The sequence below is a fragment of the Tasmannia lanceolata genome, unplaced genomic scaffold (genome assembly GCF_043159265.1).
Source record: "Tasmannia lanceolata isolate RefF3 unplaced genomic scaffold, GAP_Taslan_0.1 ptg000006l, whole genome shotgun sequence".
NCBI classification, from domain to species: domain Eukaryota; kingdom Viridiplantae; phylum Streptophyta; class Magnoliopsida; order Canellales; family Winteraceae; genus Tasmannia; species Tasmannia lanceolata.
The window spans coordinates 45,623,380-45,638,820 of record NW_027518683.1 but is presented as its reverse complement, the minus strand read 5'-3'; the positions used below and the strand labels follow the sequence as shown (position 1 = coordinate 45,638,820).

Here is a 15,441-nt window from a genome sequence, read left to right as displayed (position 1 = left end):
TGAAATCCCTCCCCCAAATGCACGCCGAGTAAACAATTCCCAACAATCATCATCTGGTAAACCCTGCAAATCGTGGGAAGGAATTGTGGCCATCGTCCTTGCAACCCTTTCATCTCGTGTAGTCATGATAATTTTACTTCAGTACCTCTTGGAGATGCCCTTGGATGGCATCCAGTGCTGAGAGATGACATTTGGATTTAGTTGCAGATTCAATGATATCATTTGTTATTCGCCGTACATCAAAATTGTCAGACACACAAGCCCAGGCTTTTAGCCCAAAATGCGTCTTGACCCTGTGATCGTTGTAGACGAATTGAGCAAGAGTAGTCTTCCCAAGCCCACCCATGCCAACTATTGGAATAACAGACAATTCATCATCCTCATCTGATACCAGCAATTGTATGATTTTGTCTCTGTCTACTTGTCTACCAATAACATCAGATTCGTCTATGAAAGAGCTAGTTTCTCTTTGGAGAGGCCTCCCTCCATCTGTCTTATGGAGATTGAGGTATCGAAGTTCATTTGCCATCACATCGAACCTCTCTCTAATCTCCCTCATCTTACGTGCTATGCCACGTTTGTATGAAAGTGGGTTATTAGAACTGAAAAAAGAGGAGATGGAGTGGACTATCTTCTGCCTCTTGCTTGTGTGAATTTCGCACATCAAAGCAGATCGTCGTGCTTCGGTCGCAACATCATCCAATAAGTCATCAGCATCATAAGCGATATTCTTGAGCTTTCCAAGCCATTTTCGAACAGCCTCAGAACTAACTTGCTTCTCCTCAGCATCTTCAACCACGCCTTGAATAAGTGTCACTGTGCTCTCTAACTTTTCAAGCTCCTCCTCAAAACCCCATACTGATTTAATTTCTTGTAATGCCGATTCCTTCAGATTGACAATCAGTTCATCAAGAACAGTGGATACAAATACTTTTGCGATTTCTGCCATACTCTACCAAAGAAGAAAATCCGAACCAGACGTCTCAGACTCAGTAGAGATGGAGAAAATAATGAAGAGAGAGAGAGAGAGAAAGAAGAAGTATTAAGTTTAATCAAAAGTAATGAAGCCCACGCGGGTTAGTCAGATATGTCGGTGGAAAGTTGAGCCTGGACAACGACCATAAGTCTAGCCAAATCAATGGGATGATCTCGGCCCTTCATCTATGATGTCTCGTAGCTCTCACTTAACCTTCCCCATAGAAAAGTCTTTACTTTACGCATGCCATGTTTGGGAGGGATGGGAATATGGGATGGGACAACCTATCATGTGGATCACATATTAATGGTGGTGTATAGTGGGGCCCACCTATTTGTATGATCTGATTCATTCATCTGTTGAGATCCGTGCAGTTGATTAGACTATATCCGAAAAATCTTCTGGCTGGATGATCTTAACCCTCCAATATATATATTAAGTGTGAAATGGACAGGTAGTTGAAAAATAAGGATAGATTTTCCTTATCCCTATTTTACGATAGAGATTCCATTCACACGATACGCAGACTAGTCAAATTTGTCGGCCAATGTATATCGTGGGATCATCCTAACCATTCAAACTATGGAGGCAAAAAATGGACTAATTTGTGAAGGTTTATACACGTCCATTTTACCTCCACAAATCGTAGGGTTGGGATGATCCTATGGATCTGATTTTTTGTGGACACCCTATCTATGTGAGGACCATTCAAATGAATTGTTTGGATCACCCAAACAATGTAGGCCCCCACTGTATTTTAAGGTAGTGCGTAGGTAACTTACCTACACAAGTGTGTAGGAAATGTTTTTTCTCTCTCTCTCTCTCTCTCTCTCTCTCTCTCTCTCTATATATATATATATATATATATACTAGTAAAAAACCCCGTGGGATGCACGGGCCGTCAAAGAACTGTACGGACCACATCATAGGTTGATCCAAACCGTCCATGTGATGGAACACAACATAAATAGGTTGTGCCCCAAAACTCATTTCCATAGGCTGATCCTAGCCCTCCAATCTATAGAGATTTCCATAATATCTTATCCCTCTTAAATCGGATGGTTAAGATCACCCTATGGATTTTTTATTAAAAAAGCATAAAGGAGGGGGTAGGATTGAAATTATTTGGCTTTAATGGGTACCTTTGTTAAAAAGCATAAAGGAGGGGGTATGATTGAAAATATGTGTGTTGAATGGGTGCCTTTGTTAAAAAAAGTCAAAAAGAGTGATGTGTAATTCTACAAAAAATTCCCTTATTTTCTCTTCTACTATATATATATAATATATATATAGGATTCCCCCACTCACATCCCTCCCGCCATTTTACTTGGGACAGCCCCCTCTAGTGTAAAAGAAAGGGGTGAACGTATCATTCCACTTTTCAAAATAAGAATAAGTGCTTTTTTTTAATGGCTACAAAACCAGTGCTTATGAAAATAGTCTTTATAAGTAAAAAGTTTATTGAAAAGTGGGTGTTTGCAAGGTGGTGTAGAAACGGACATATATGTGAGGGATGATGTGAAATCTAGACTATTGATTATGTTAAACATCACAAGGCGATCCACATGGTCCTAGTCCCATCCCAAATGCTCGCCCTGTGGCTATGATAAAAAGACCACAGTTGCCGGAAACTCCTTGGGCGGGTGGGAACCGTTTCCCCTAAAACGTGTTTCTCGCGGTTGCGAAACCCGTTTCTCCTAAAATGAGGGAAACACGTTTCGGAAACGTTTCCAAAATATGATACAAAATTGGAGAAATGTTTCTGAAACACATGGGAAGCATATGGAAAACTTCTGTAAATAATGCATAAACGCGTGATAAACGTATGCAACACTCGTAGAAAACGCATATGAAATGTGTAGGAAACATGTCTGGAACTTATGAAAATCATTTTGGAAAAGACACATCATTTCCTAAGATGTTTCTCGTACGATTTTCTATTGTTTCTCATTACTCGTTTCCCCTGTATTTTTTTGCATGCGTTTCCTGTTTCCGTTTCACATTTCATTTCCCGAATTCTATTTACCACCCTGGTAACTATGAGAAGGACTACAAAATGAACAGCTTAGGGTGCGTTCAGCAAGGCTTCTCATTCTCTCCCATAAAATGGGGGCAGATTAATGAGAATCTATGGAACCAACTCCGCTCCGCAGAATTTGATACTGTTCGGATCGGCGAAACACAATCCTCATGGTTGTGGAGGGAAACAAGCAATAGAGTTCTTGCAAAATGCTTAAAACCGTTTCTTCTTCAACTAAAACTCTAATTACAAATTTTTGCTACTCTTTAAATAGAGAAATACATGAGAGAGGAAGTTCAAGCTTGCCCACTAACTAGTTTAGGGACTTACAAACATAATAAATAGCCTAGGAACTCAAAACATTGACTAGTCAAGGCTAGCAAAACACATTTTACTAAAACTGACATTACTTTCTAACCACTGCTCCAAATTTTGACCATGAGTACTTGTTGGAAGATCTCAAAAAGACCTAAAACTTTGTAGTTTACCGTTTTTCATAATTCTGTCATTTAATAGCCCAAAATCGTGGTTGAAAATGGTCCAGAGGCTTGTAGTGGGAATTGCACCTACATCATTCTCCCCCGGTTGAACGTCAACTCGTCCCTGAGTTGACCTGGTCACTTCCATGGTAAGGAATAAGATAAAAAAAACATTGAAAGTAGTTGAAACGCCATAATCTTCGGGTGATTGAACTCGAAACAGACCATCCGCACGATCTTGAAGTTCGCCAAACTTTCATTGTTCAAGAAGACTCGTCCTCGAGTTTTGAAGTGTCGAATAATGTTAATCATCTTAAACTCTTGAGGAGCAAATCCTACTACTTAATTCCAAAGGCAAAAATAGAATATGTCTCCATTTTGAATATGCTTGAATTCATGAATAAACACTATAGCCTTCGATGTCGGATCGAATAAAAAAGGATCAATGTAATTGGATGAAAAAATTGATGTAATTATTTTTCATTCACCCATCTCTTCAATATCCATCGGTTCACCTAATATGTTGTCAAATCCAATCCCTTTGGTGATGAATTCATTAAATTGTTGTTGAAGTTCCATGTGCTCGTCATTAACTTCAACAACGAGTAGAGCACAGGACATGCCATTTTCCTTGGACTCTTGATCAAATTCGGTCTTGGAAAGAAAAAAGTTACTCACCCCTTGTCAGGTTTGAGTCCCTTTTCCATTCTAGAGGGAGCCAAAGTCACCTTAACTCCATCCTTAACAAAAGAGTAGGTGTTCTTGAAACCATCGTGGATGACTTTGCGATCAAACTCCCAAGGGCATCCCAAAGCAAATGACATGCATCCATAGGTAGTATTTCACACCAAATTTCATCTTTAGACTTAGAATCAATGGAGAAAGGAACAAGGCAACGCTTTGAAACCTTTACCTCGTTTTCATGACTAATCCAAGATAGATTGTAAGGATGTAGATGAGGTTCGGTCTTGAGGTTCAATTTCTCCACCATCACCTTTCCAATAATATTTTCGCAACTACCCGGGTCAATGATAACATTGCAAACCTTGCCATGAGAAGTACAACGGGTGTGAAAAATATTGTGGTGAAACCAAACATCTTCCTTAGAACGGTCCATATTCATAGACCTTCGAACCACAAGGGCCTCCCCTTAATCGCTATAGGTGACCTCCTCTTCATCTTCTTGATGCTCGGTCGTTGGTTGTACATCATCGCTCTCATGTAATTCACCATCCACAAGAGTGATAACTTTGCGATTGGGGCACTCCGATGCAATGTGACCAAATCCTTAGCATTTGAAACATTGAGGAGATGAAGGATTAGGCCGTTTAAAAGATGGAGTCAAATCACGATTGGACAATCGTGAGAAGTCATTAGAGGGACGCAATTGAGATGTACTCCTCCAGTTAGGAGTAGACTCATGACCTAGATTCTGAGTTCTAAAAGAACCGTTGGCCCTTGATCTCGCCGTAGCCGGTATTACTTTTCCACTTTGCTTGCCAAGCGAACATCATTGAAGGACCAATAAGGTTAGAGTTGCACCTTTTCTTTAATGTCATGCCTCAACCCTCCTAGTTAACGAGCAATTGAAATGCAAGTGTGACAACCCAAGAGGGGGGTGAATTGGTCAATTAAAAATTATTGGCTCAATTAGATGGATTATTAAAATTACTTTACTAATTAAGCACAAATTAATCTAACCCTTGTTCAAACAACCAAGATAATCAATTTTAGGGTTTAGATATTCCTATCATGTGTATTTTACTAACCCTAGTTCAATAAATCATAAATACAAGTTAGGGTTAGAGTTTACCAATCACCAAGTGCAAAGAAGGGAGAAGAGAGAAGCCATGCCACAAGGAACACACAATTTTATAGCGGTTCGGCCTATCACAAGACCTACTCCACTCTTCCAAATTTACCTCCTTGGGTGCTCCACTATAGTTGAGATTCTTCAATGGTGAATCTCCAAGCCGTACAAACTCCAACACCAATTCCGAAGGGGACAAACCCTTTCTGCACGAAGCCTTGCGATGGGACACTCCCTCTTACAACTGATTCTCCTTTCTTACCAGGCCGAATCATAGACCCTCAATACAAATGAAGAAACAAAAATAAAACTCTATCTTTGTCTCTTGATAGGTGGATTACAAACTCTTAAGCTCACAATCACTCCAAAGAATAGATAAAATGTAAAAGCCCTAATGGAGTTCCTCTTGATAAATGTAGAATTACAAGTTCAAAGCATAGAAGAGGATACAACCTTGGATTTGAAAGTTTTAGCTCAAAAGAATCATGGAATAGGGTGGGAGAATGGGTTGTGATAAATTAATAGCTTTTGGGTTATATTTTGCAGGCTTTATGATCAAACTTTAGGGAAGAGAGGGATGCTATGGGGCTGATTTTGTAAGGTGAAAACAACTAATAAGCTAGGTTTTGGCTGATAGGTTTTGGTGAGTTTTGAACATGGAATAAGAACCTAGTATTAAGAAGAAGAAGGGAGAAAGGTGCTCGGGTAAGATGGGCTCTCAAACAAGCAGCAGATGGCTTGTTTGTTACGGCAACGATAGCTCCGGCGGACTTCGCAGCAACGGCAACAGCAACTCGAGAAAGGCAATTGAAATTTTTATTCACAAAAAGATAATGAAAAAGATTACATGAATGCCAATTTATAGGCTTTTGAAAAGACTATTCCTAATCAAACTAGACTTCCTAATTCTACTAAAACTAAAAAACATGAAAAGGCAAGCAAATCCTACTTTTCCTAAAAAAATCTCAAATATGCTAAAATCCTCCTACACATGGATGTCCAACCAAGATGGGAATTTCGTCCACAATAAAACTCAATCCTAAAGTATCTCTACGACTTCCTAAAACTTCTCTCCTAGATTAACTCAAACTACTAAAAATACTCTCAAAATGACCAACTTAAATTAAAACTCTTGAAGCGTCAACCTGGGCCGTTGATCTCCGCAATCTGTTGAGATGCACCTGCATCATACCGGCCCCTTTCTCGAAAAGAACTCATCCACGAGTTCATCAAGGTTTATAAAAACATAGGAAGTTAAAATTGGTATGTCGGATGTGGTTCTCGCTCCAACTTCGAATTGGAGGCCTTCCCAACGAATTAAATACTTCCACCGGGCAATTATTCTAACATTCTTCTACTGGCTGTGGGATTTGATTTGATCAGAAAATATGCCCTCAGTATAGTCTTCGAATTTTGGTGGCGAAGGCATAAAGTAGCTTTCACTTAGATCTGGATCAAGTAATTTACAATCGGCAAGGAGGGGCGGATCTTCTTTCATCTCTGTGGTATGATCTTTTGGTGCCAGCACGCTTCTAATTGATTCATTATCAACAACTACATCAATTTTCTCTTCTTCTTCAAGTGAATTCTCAATGAAATTTTCTAGCCTCTACGGATCTTCGATGATGTCAACTTGAGCTTGTACTTTAAGTGTCTCTTGTTGGCTTTTGAGTTTCAATAACTCTGTCAGATTTTTTAGTTTGTCGCTTTGATCCATCTTTGGAGCTTGTCGTAGTGGAACAAGAGAATGTGCCTGGCCAGCAATCTCTTTATATAGTTGTTTAGCCTGGAGCCTTTGGAAAGCTTTTGGTGTAAACACTTTCAAAAATTGATCACGAAATTTTTTTTCCTTGGTGCTTCGCTAAAGAATTCTCGAGACCAATTCATAAGTTTCCACCAACGTTTCCCACGTCCTCTGAAAGTATCTTCGATGCACTCAATTATCTCTACCTGATTCAGATCTTCTTCTTCAATATACTCATCGATGGTGTCGATCCAATCAAGACACTCGTCTTCATCTTCGTCGTAGAAGAAGGGTATGTGAGATCCGGAGGTGTGATAATATCGGGCTTTCCTGGGCATCTTTTCTTGTCCAAGATTACAAGAGAGATAGAATCCCTTGTTTTCTTAGCTCTGATGCCAAATGACGGGCGGATATAGCGGAAGCTTGGAAAAGGAAAAGAAAATAAAGAAAATGGGTTGTGCTGTCAAAACTCAAGAGGTTTGGGAATATGGGAAAGATGGGTGACTAGTTGGGAAGGCGAGAGAGAGAGAGAGAGAGAGAGAGAGAGAGAGAGAGAGAGAGAGAGAGACGAAACATGTGAGATTAGATGACTATTCTGTGTCTATTTTAGTGACCTATTTAAAGTGCTAATCGGATGGGTCTCAAGGGACAGAGGATAATAAGGCATGAGGTTAAGAATCATGGAATATGGTGGGAGAATGGGTTGTGATAAATTAATAGCTTTTGGGTTATGTTTTGCAGGCTTTATGATCAAACTTTAGGGAAGAGAGGGATGCTATGGGGCTGATTTGGTAAGGTGGAAACAACCAATAAGCTGGGTTTCAGCTGAAGGCTTTTGGTGAGTTTTGAAGATGGAACAAGAACCTAGTATTAAGAAGAAGAAGGGAGAAAGGTGCTCGGGTAAGATGGCCTCTCAAACAAGCAGTAGATGACTTGTTGGTTACGGCAACGACAACTCCGGCGGACTTCGCGGCAACGACAACTCGAGAAAGGCAACTGAAATTTTATTCACAAAAAGATAATGAAAAAGATTACATGAATGCCAATTTATAGGCTTTTGAAAAGACTATTTCTAATCAAACTAGACTTCCTAATTCTACTAAAACTAAAAAACATGAAAAGGCAAGCAAATCCTACTTTTCCTAAAAAAAGTCTCAAATATCCTAAAATCCTCCTACACATGGATGTCCAACCAAGATGGGAATTTCGTCCACAATAAAACTCAATCCTAAAGTATCTCTACTACTTCCTAAAACTTCTCTCCTAGATTAGCTCAAACTACTAAAAATACTCTCAAAATGTCTAACTTAAATTAAAACTCTTGAAGCGTCAACGTGGGCCGTTGATCTCCGCAATCCGTTGAGATGCACATGCATCAAAATATGACTGAGCATTTTTTCAATTGAGACAATAGGTTAAAGTTGTGAAGGGATGAGATGAAAAAAAGGTCTTCGGCGGAGGAACATGATTAAGATTTGAAGGTGTAAACAGCTAAAATTCTAAAAACAAAAGTTGCTTTAAATCAAAAATTAGAAAATCTTGGAAAATTTAAAATTATTATAATATTACTAAAATAAGTTATTTTCTTCCATTTAGTAAAATACCTATTTAAGTCAAAGTTGAAAATTTTCCTTTACTCTTTATTAGCCAACCATGTCTTTCTCTATTTTATTCAAAATGTCTCTCCTTTTTTAGCAACTCAAGCCTTTCCATCCCTCTCTATCCAAAAAAAACACCAAACAATATCCAAAAAGGGAACTCCCTCTCCAACATCTCTTTCTCCCCCTTCTCTTCATAAAAAGACAAACTCTCTCTCTCTATCTCTCTCTCTCTCTCTCTCTCTCTCTCTCTCTCTCTCTCTCTCTCTCTCTCTCTCTCTCTCTCTCTCTCACACACACACACACACACATATTTTGCAATTATTTCTTTCTTAAACAAAGGGATCAATCGTTTGGATCTCCAGAATTGGCAATCGGTATCGGTATCAAATTCCAATCCAATTCCAATTTCCTCTGTAAACGGATAATGATTCCAATTCTATTGTTTGTGTAAGGGCCGGAATTTATCTAAGGAATCAATCGTAATTTCCATTCTAGCGTTTAGTACCGTCAAGACTCCATACCAACGCCAGAATGGAATCAAATTTTCAATAATTATTTCATCATTCTAATGAAAGGTAAATAAAGTTGTACAAAATTTGGGAAGCCATTCTGGAAAAGGAGAAATTATATGGTGGCCGACCGACAAGTCACGTGAAGGTGGTACGATGGAAGTACCATCCTTGATATTTGATCCAACAGCAGCCTCTTAAAAAGTGCACTGCTGTGGACCCCAATCCTGAGGAGGCGGCGGGGAATGAGTCCTCGTCGGTCATTTGGATCTCCACATGAAGGAGTGCTCTACCAAGGAACTCTCAAAACAGTGCCACCATAGCATGAGTGACGATAAAAATGAGATACGTCTTGCTCCAGAGCCGAGGCTCGAAACCAAGACGTACCTAAAATAACTCAGAGTCGCCATCCAGGGAAGTCGGCCCTGGAACCGGAAAACAAATCCTCTGTGCAATGGATAACCAAAAATATATAAGGGCTCGTGCCTGATTATAGATGAGGAAGGTCCGAAGAGCATCTCAATCCGCCCAAGTGCAAGTACTTGGTCTCTTATGCCATTTTTCAATTAACTTTGATGAATTTTGGGCGAAAATCATGTGAAATGGGAATGGGCATCCCCTAGAAAATGTCTACCTAAACATGCATGACCCGATGATAGATAAAAGAAAACAAATAAGTCATAAAGAGAAATGATATTAGTGTCATCTGACATTAGAAAGAACAATAGACTTCGATGTCTCTCAAAAAGGCAGAGAAGACTAGAACCCATCTAATATCAGATAACCCTGCTATCTATCTCCATACATCATATCTAACATCCATACATAAAGAGAACTAGTACCGGTATCATCTGTCATTAGAATGATCACTAGAATCCACCGTCTCTCAAAGAGGCGAAAAAGTCTAATGTCAAACCGATTACAGATAACCCTGTTACCAATCTCTAAACATACATCTAATCCTAACTCAACACATCTAAGAAAACAGTAAACATACACATGCATAGCTATAGAAACTAAACACGATGTACCTGCACAAGAAACAAACGTCAGTAAATGATAGTAAAAATGATAATCAATAGTAATAAAAACTATAGCTAAACAAATGAGCAGTAAACAGTATATAAGCAGTAAAGAGCTACAGCTAAACATGTGAGAGCTACAGCTAAGCATGTAAGTAAAACTAATGAAGAGATGATCACAATCAAAAGTAAAACACATAATCATAGTTATAAGCTAGAAACAATGATAACAATAAACACAAATCCTAAAACACTAATAACAAGCCCTAAAACTCTAAACTTTCCGCCCGATTCTTTGGATGGTCTGGTTTTCATCCAAAGCCGCCTACGTATCCTCGCCTCCACGAGAATCAAGGCAACGTAGTTCTTCGCGCCTATTCTAAATTATGATGCCTAAGACATCTAGACGACTAAATTAGAGTCGAACTAAAAGACCAAACTGGTTATTAAAGCTTCTTTCGCGATTATTTAAGTTCAACTAAATTATAAATTTTAGGACTCCTTATATGCCCTAACTAAATGCAAATTTTTATCCTTAAGCTAATGCAGGTGGTTCATATATCCTATGTGCACTAGGCTGTGTGTCTTAAGGAAAACAATGGGCTATCTAACGCATCCTAAATCTAGTCATCAGTCAGCGATATGGATCGCCAACTGACCAGACGGAAGCGTTCCTAGCTTGGACAAACTCCTAACTCTAATACAAACACACAACAATCAAAACGCTCTATCTAAGACAAACTTCTAACTCTAAAGGAAGATCTTTTTGAAAATGAATTTTGAAATAGTTTTGTGTTTTTTTAAATTTTAAATGGTTTATTTACAAAATTTGACTGGACTTGGGATAAAAATCCCGAGCTACCTACGTACCTCGTGGAAGAGGATCAAGCCAACGTAGTTCGGAAACAAACTTTCCTAAATTACCTCTAAAAAAACTTTGACTTTTCTGATTTTAAATGTTTTGGAGGTTTTAAAATGTTTCAATGTTTTTGAGATTTTTCTGATTTTCAAATGTTTTTGAGCTTCAAATTTCTAATGTTTTTAGATTTCAAATTTCTGATATTTTGAATTTTAAATATTTTAACCCTATTAGCCAAAAGGAACAAAATAAGAAAACACACTCTGTAATCCAAATCGCGGCAGAGTACAAACACCATAAGGTAAAACTCCCAGAGCTAAAAGGTAAAAAACTGAAAAAGTAAACCAGTGACCCAACTATGAAAAACGTGGAAAGATCCCAACTATGGAAGGCTCTAATAAGACTAAGCTAGTCTCTAAAAGGGAAAGACATATTTATGGCAAAGGATAAACTATTAAACTAATGACACTAAAAAGGAGGTGCAAGTAAGTCACAGACTCTCTAATAATGCTACCAAAATGTGGGGCAAATAAGTCGAAAGATGACAACAATCTATAAGGGGATGCAAATAAGTCAAAGAATGACCAACACTCTATAAGGGATATAAATTAATCAAAAAGTGTCTACTAAACACAGAGAAGATAAACAAGGAAAATCAGACAAAGCATGTCTCCAATGAAGGTACAACTAACTCTAATGAGACAGTGTATGTCTCCTATAGGGGCTCCAAGTAACTTTATCATTGCCTCTCTAATGATAAAGAGGGATAAGGTTTCTAATAGACTAAATTAGTCTTCAACTAGTAGGGGGTACAAGTTGGGGTACAACTTAGAGAGGGTTCTATATATGAGGCCAAGCATGCCTCCTATGAGTAGCTTTCTAATGTGACCAAAGTAAACTCCCTAAGGATAGGTTCTAAATGAGGCTTGTCTCCAAAGGAGCATCACCTCACGAGACAAAGTTTGTCTCCTAGTGGGGCTCTAGATGACTCCTTCATTGCCCTTGCAATGAGAGGACAAATTCTAAGAAGGTCTAAAAGACTAAACAAGTCTACTAAATAAAAGAGAGGAGTGCTACTAGGACCGAGCTAGTCCCCTAAGGACGGGCTTGGGCTAACGCCTTCATCGCCCTTCATTAGCTACCTGTATACTGACTTGAAACCATCTAACGCCTTCTTCTCAAAATTAATGGCCATTCTTTATGAAAACATTTAATAAACAGTATACAGGTAGCTAATAATCTCTAATACAAATATTATTCTATGAAACCAGGAAATGAATACATGGCAATTTAAAGCGTAGACACCAACAAACAGACTCATTTTATATCAGTTATTACTATGTTAACATGTAATTCTCGTACAAGTCAATTCTTCAATGATAAAGATGAAGAACCCATAATTGTGTAAACCCATCTATAAATTCCATGCACTTGCAAAATCTTTCAGATAATACCGTCTAAATCAAAATGAAACTTGACACAAATAAAAAAAAAATTACACACCCACACTAAACAAACAGAAGAACACATCCTTAAGGAAAAGACATGTACATAACTATGATATTTAGTAATTTCACATGAATATGGGGCCAAGGACAGATATAAACTAGGTTTCTAATCCAATGAATGGAAGAATTTTCACAATTCTTATGCAACCTGAATCATGTCAACCTACATTCAGTTCTTATGAACTTTAGCACATAGACAAATGAATATGAATGCACAACAGAAACACCCCTGCTTCAACCAGGGAATTCACGGCAGAAACATAATATGAATGTAAAAAAAATTATGAACTTTCTTATCACCTTGGGCCATTTTAGAACTACCTGGGATATCTAAATTAGGTGCTCTTGAATAGGGCTGCAACTCGGGTCGGGCGGGTCGGGTTTTGGAGAACCCAACCCTACCCGAGAAATATCTCGGGTCGGGTCGGGTCGGGTTTTTTTCCAGAAAACCCACGATTCCCAAACCCGGCCCTACCCATGATAAATCTCGGGTCGGTTCGGGTCGGGTCGGGTTTTTTCACGTTGACGCAATTTTTTAAGGAAAATTCTTGTTTGGCAAGGCAACTCAACTCATAGAAGCAGAAATTACACTCACATTACACTTGGATCAAACAATGATGTAATTACACTCACATCACACTTGAATCAAACAATGTTGTATTAAACAATGCTGTAATTAAACAATGTTGTAATTACAATCAAACAATGCTGAATCAAACACTTGAATCAACTCAACTCATAGAAGCAGAAATTACACTCACATACAGTAATAGTGGGTGCGTGGGTTTTCACTTTTAACTTTTAACTAACAGTAGAAAAAATGTACATACTATAACTTATGTAACTCGGGTCGGGTCGGGTCGGGCCCCTTCAAACCCGGCTCGACCCGAGATTGATGCGGGCTTTTGAATGCTCAACCCGGCTCGACCCGAAACCCATGAAACCTGAACCCAACCCAGGCTATTTTCGGGTCGGGTCGATGCGGGTCGGGTAAAACCCGGCTCGAGTTGCAGCCCTACTCTTGAACGTCCTTTGCCAATTAAAATCAATAAGTGTTCTCTTGGTGAATTTCAAATGATATGAAGTCAATTCAACAGAGATTTGCTTTAAAGAAGAAAACATCACAATACTCTATTGGATTCAAGGCCTACGCTACTACTCTGTATTTTCAGTCCTCCTTACTACTCGTTACTGCTTTCTTAACATATTAATGATGATTCTAATAGAAAAGAGAGTGAATGGAAGTGCAACAAAATGGAAAAGATGGGTTGTCAAGTTCCATGGTGGATGAAATCTATGAAAATCAACGATGGAAACAATAAGAAATGGAAGTGATGTTAAATCTAAAAATAGAGGAAAGCCAAAGTAGTAATAATGATAAAATTGAAACAAATTAAAGAAAATGACTACCATGATGAAGAAAAATCTGCTTAGTATTGGTTAAAATAAAACAATAGATAAAAATGAAGAAAACCAAAGAATGAGATATCAAGAATGAAAATGGACTAGTAAAAACTGAGTTCTCTTTCTTTCTTCTTCTTTATATAAACTCCAAGAACCTTCTTATTATACTATCTAATAATGAAAATTAGTCAAGATCATCACAGCCGACCATAATATTTATCTTATATTAACTTTCTACAAACCTAATAACCTAATTAACCTAGCCACTTGTTATTCAGCCTACGACAGAGCTTGATATTTTATCTTTTGAAAGGTAGTTAAATGGCCTTGACAACTCTTTAGTCACCAAAAGAACAGAGGGTTGGTGAAGTTAATCAATGAAATGGTATCAACACTATTATGTTTTGATACTTCCACCCAAACACCTCATCTTTTAATGGCTAAAGGGCTGTCAAAATATCATTACAGCTCCAAAATATTATAAGCCAATTGAAAAGGGAAAACAAACTATGGATGAGTAACTATCTAAACTAAAGTGTTGGCACTGTTTCTTGTATCAAATAGAAGAAGAGAAATCTCATTTAAACCAATGATATCACTACAGCCATGTTTCTATAATTGTACTTACAGGTCTTTTTCTTTATTATTTGAAAGAAAATTAGATATTCTAACAGTTCTTGGGGTTGTCACCATCCAATCAATGGGAAGCAAAAGGGGGGCAAACTGAGTTGATGTGATTCTTAAAACATAACAGTCCCTACATCAGCGTGTAGAGAAACAGTCACACACACACACACACACACACACACACACACACACACACACTACTCTATTTTAACAATCACCTCAAACTCATTTTATCTTTCCCTTGATCCAAGTATAACTTTCCTCAAACTTACATGATTCAAACATGGTCCAAATTATATGAGTTGAATAATAGAACGACATTAATGCTACCCTGCTCAATAATTTCATTCATTCACTTCATGTTTATAGCTGTGGCAGCATCTATCTAGATCAACAAGGGATACATGATATACAAGAGGGTACTACAGTATGTTAGTATCAAAAAGTGCTAGGGCTGCTATTATCAAAATGAAGAGGTGGCTGCCACAATCAAAGTGTGTGGGGGCTGCCATTATCAAAAGAGTATGGGAGCTGCCATTATCAAACTGAAGAGGGGGCTGCCATTGTTAAAAGGGGTTAAGGCTGCTATGAAAGAATGATGTTACTGACGGCATATACTAAAAAAAATTTGCATTTTGCTCTTCATGTCTGAAGCTCTAGTAGCCCTATAAAAGCTTTTATAAACCATTCAATAGAAAATGAGTGACAAATTAGTGCAAGTGCCTAAAAAGATTTCATGACATTAACAGAGCTCAAGAAAATGACAGACAACATTTGATATTTACACATGATTAATACTTTCTAACCAAAACAATCATTCAAAACCTTTTCCAGTCATAAATAATGTGAACCACATAAAAGGATGACATAATTAAAAATGGT

General features: G+C 38.1%; 1 protein-coding gene across 1 annotated transcript; it reads right to left on the bottom strand.

The window, feature by feature from the left end:
- Nucleotides 1-133: 133 nt before the first annotated feature.
- Nucleotides 134-949, bottom strand: LOC143879086 (putative disease resistance protein RGA3). Its single transcript, XM_077381276.1, has one exon. It carries the CDS (start codon nt 947-949, stop codon nt 134-136), a length of 816 nt encoding a protein of 271 aa, XP_077237391.1.
- Between the last annotated feature and the right edge of the window lie 14,492 nt (nt 950-15,441).

Bases quoted from the DNA above. Each gene is read 5' to 3' on its own strand.
- LOC143879086 (XM_077381276.1), bottom strand. From the start codon at position 949: ATGGCAGAAATCGCAAAAGTATTTGTATCCACTGTTCTTGATGAACTG.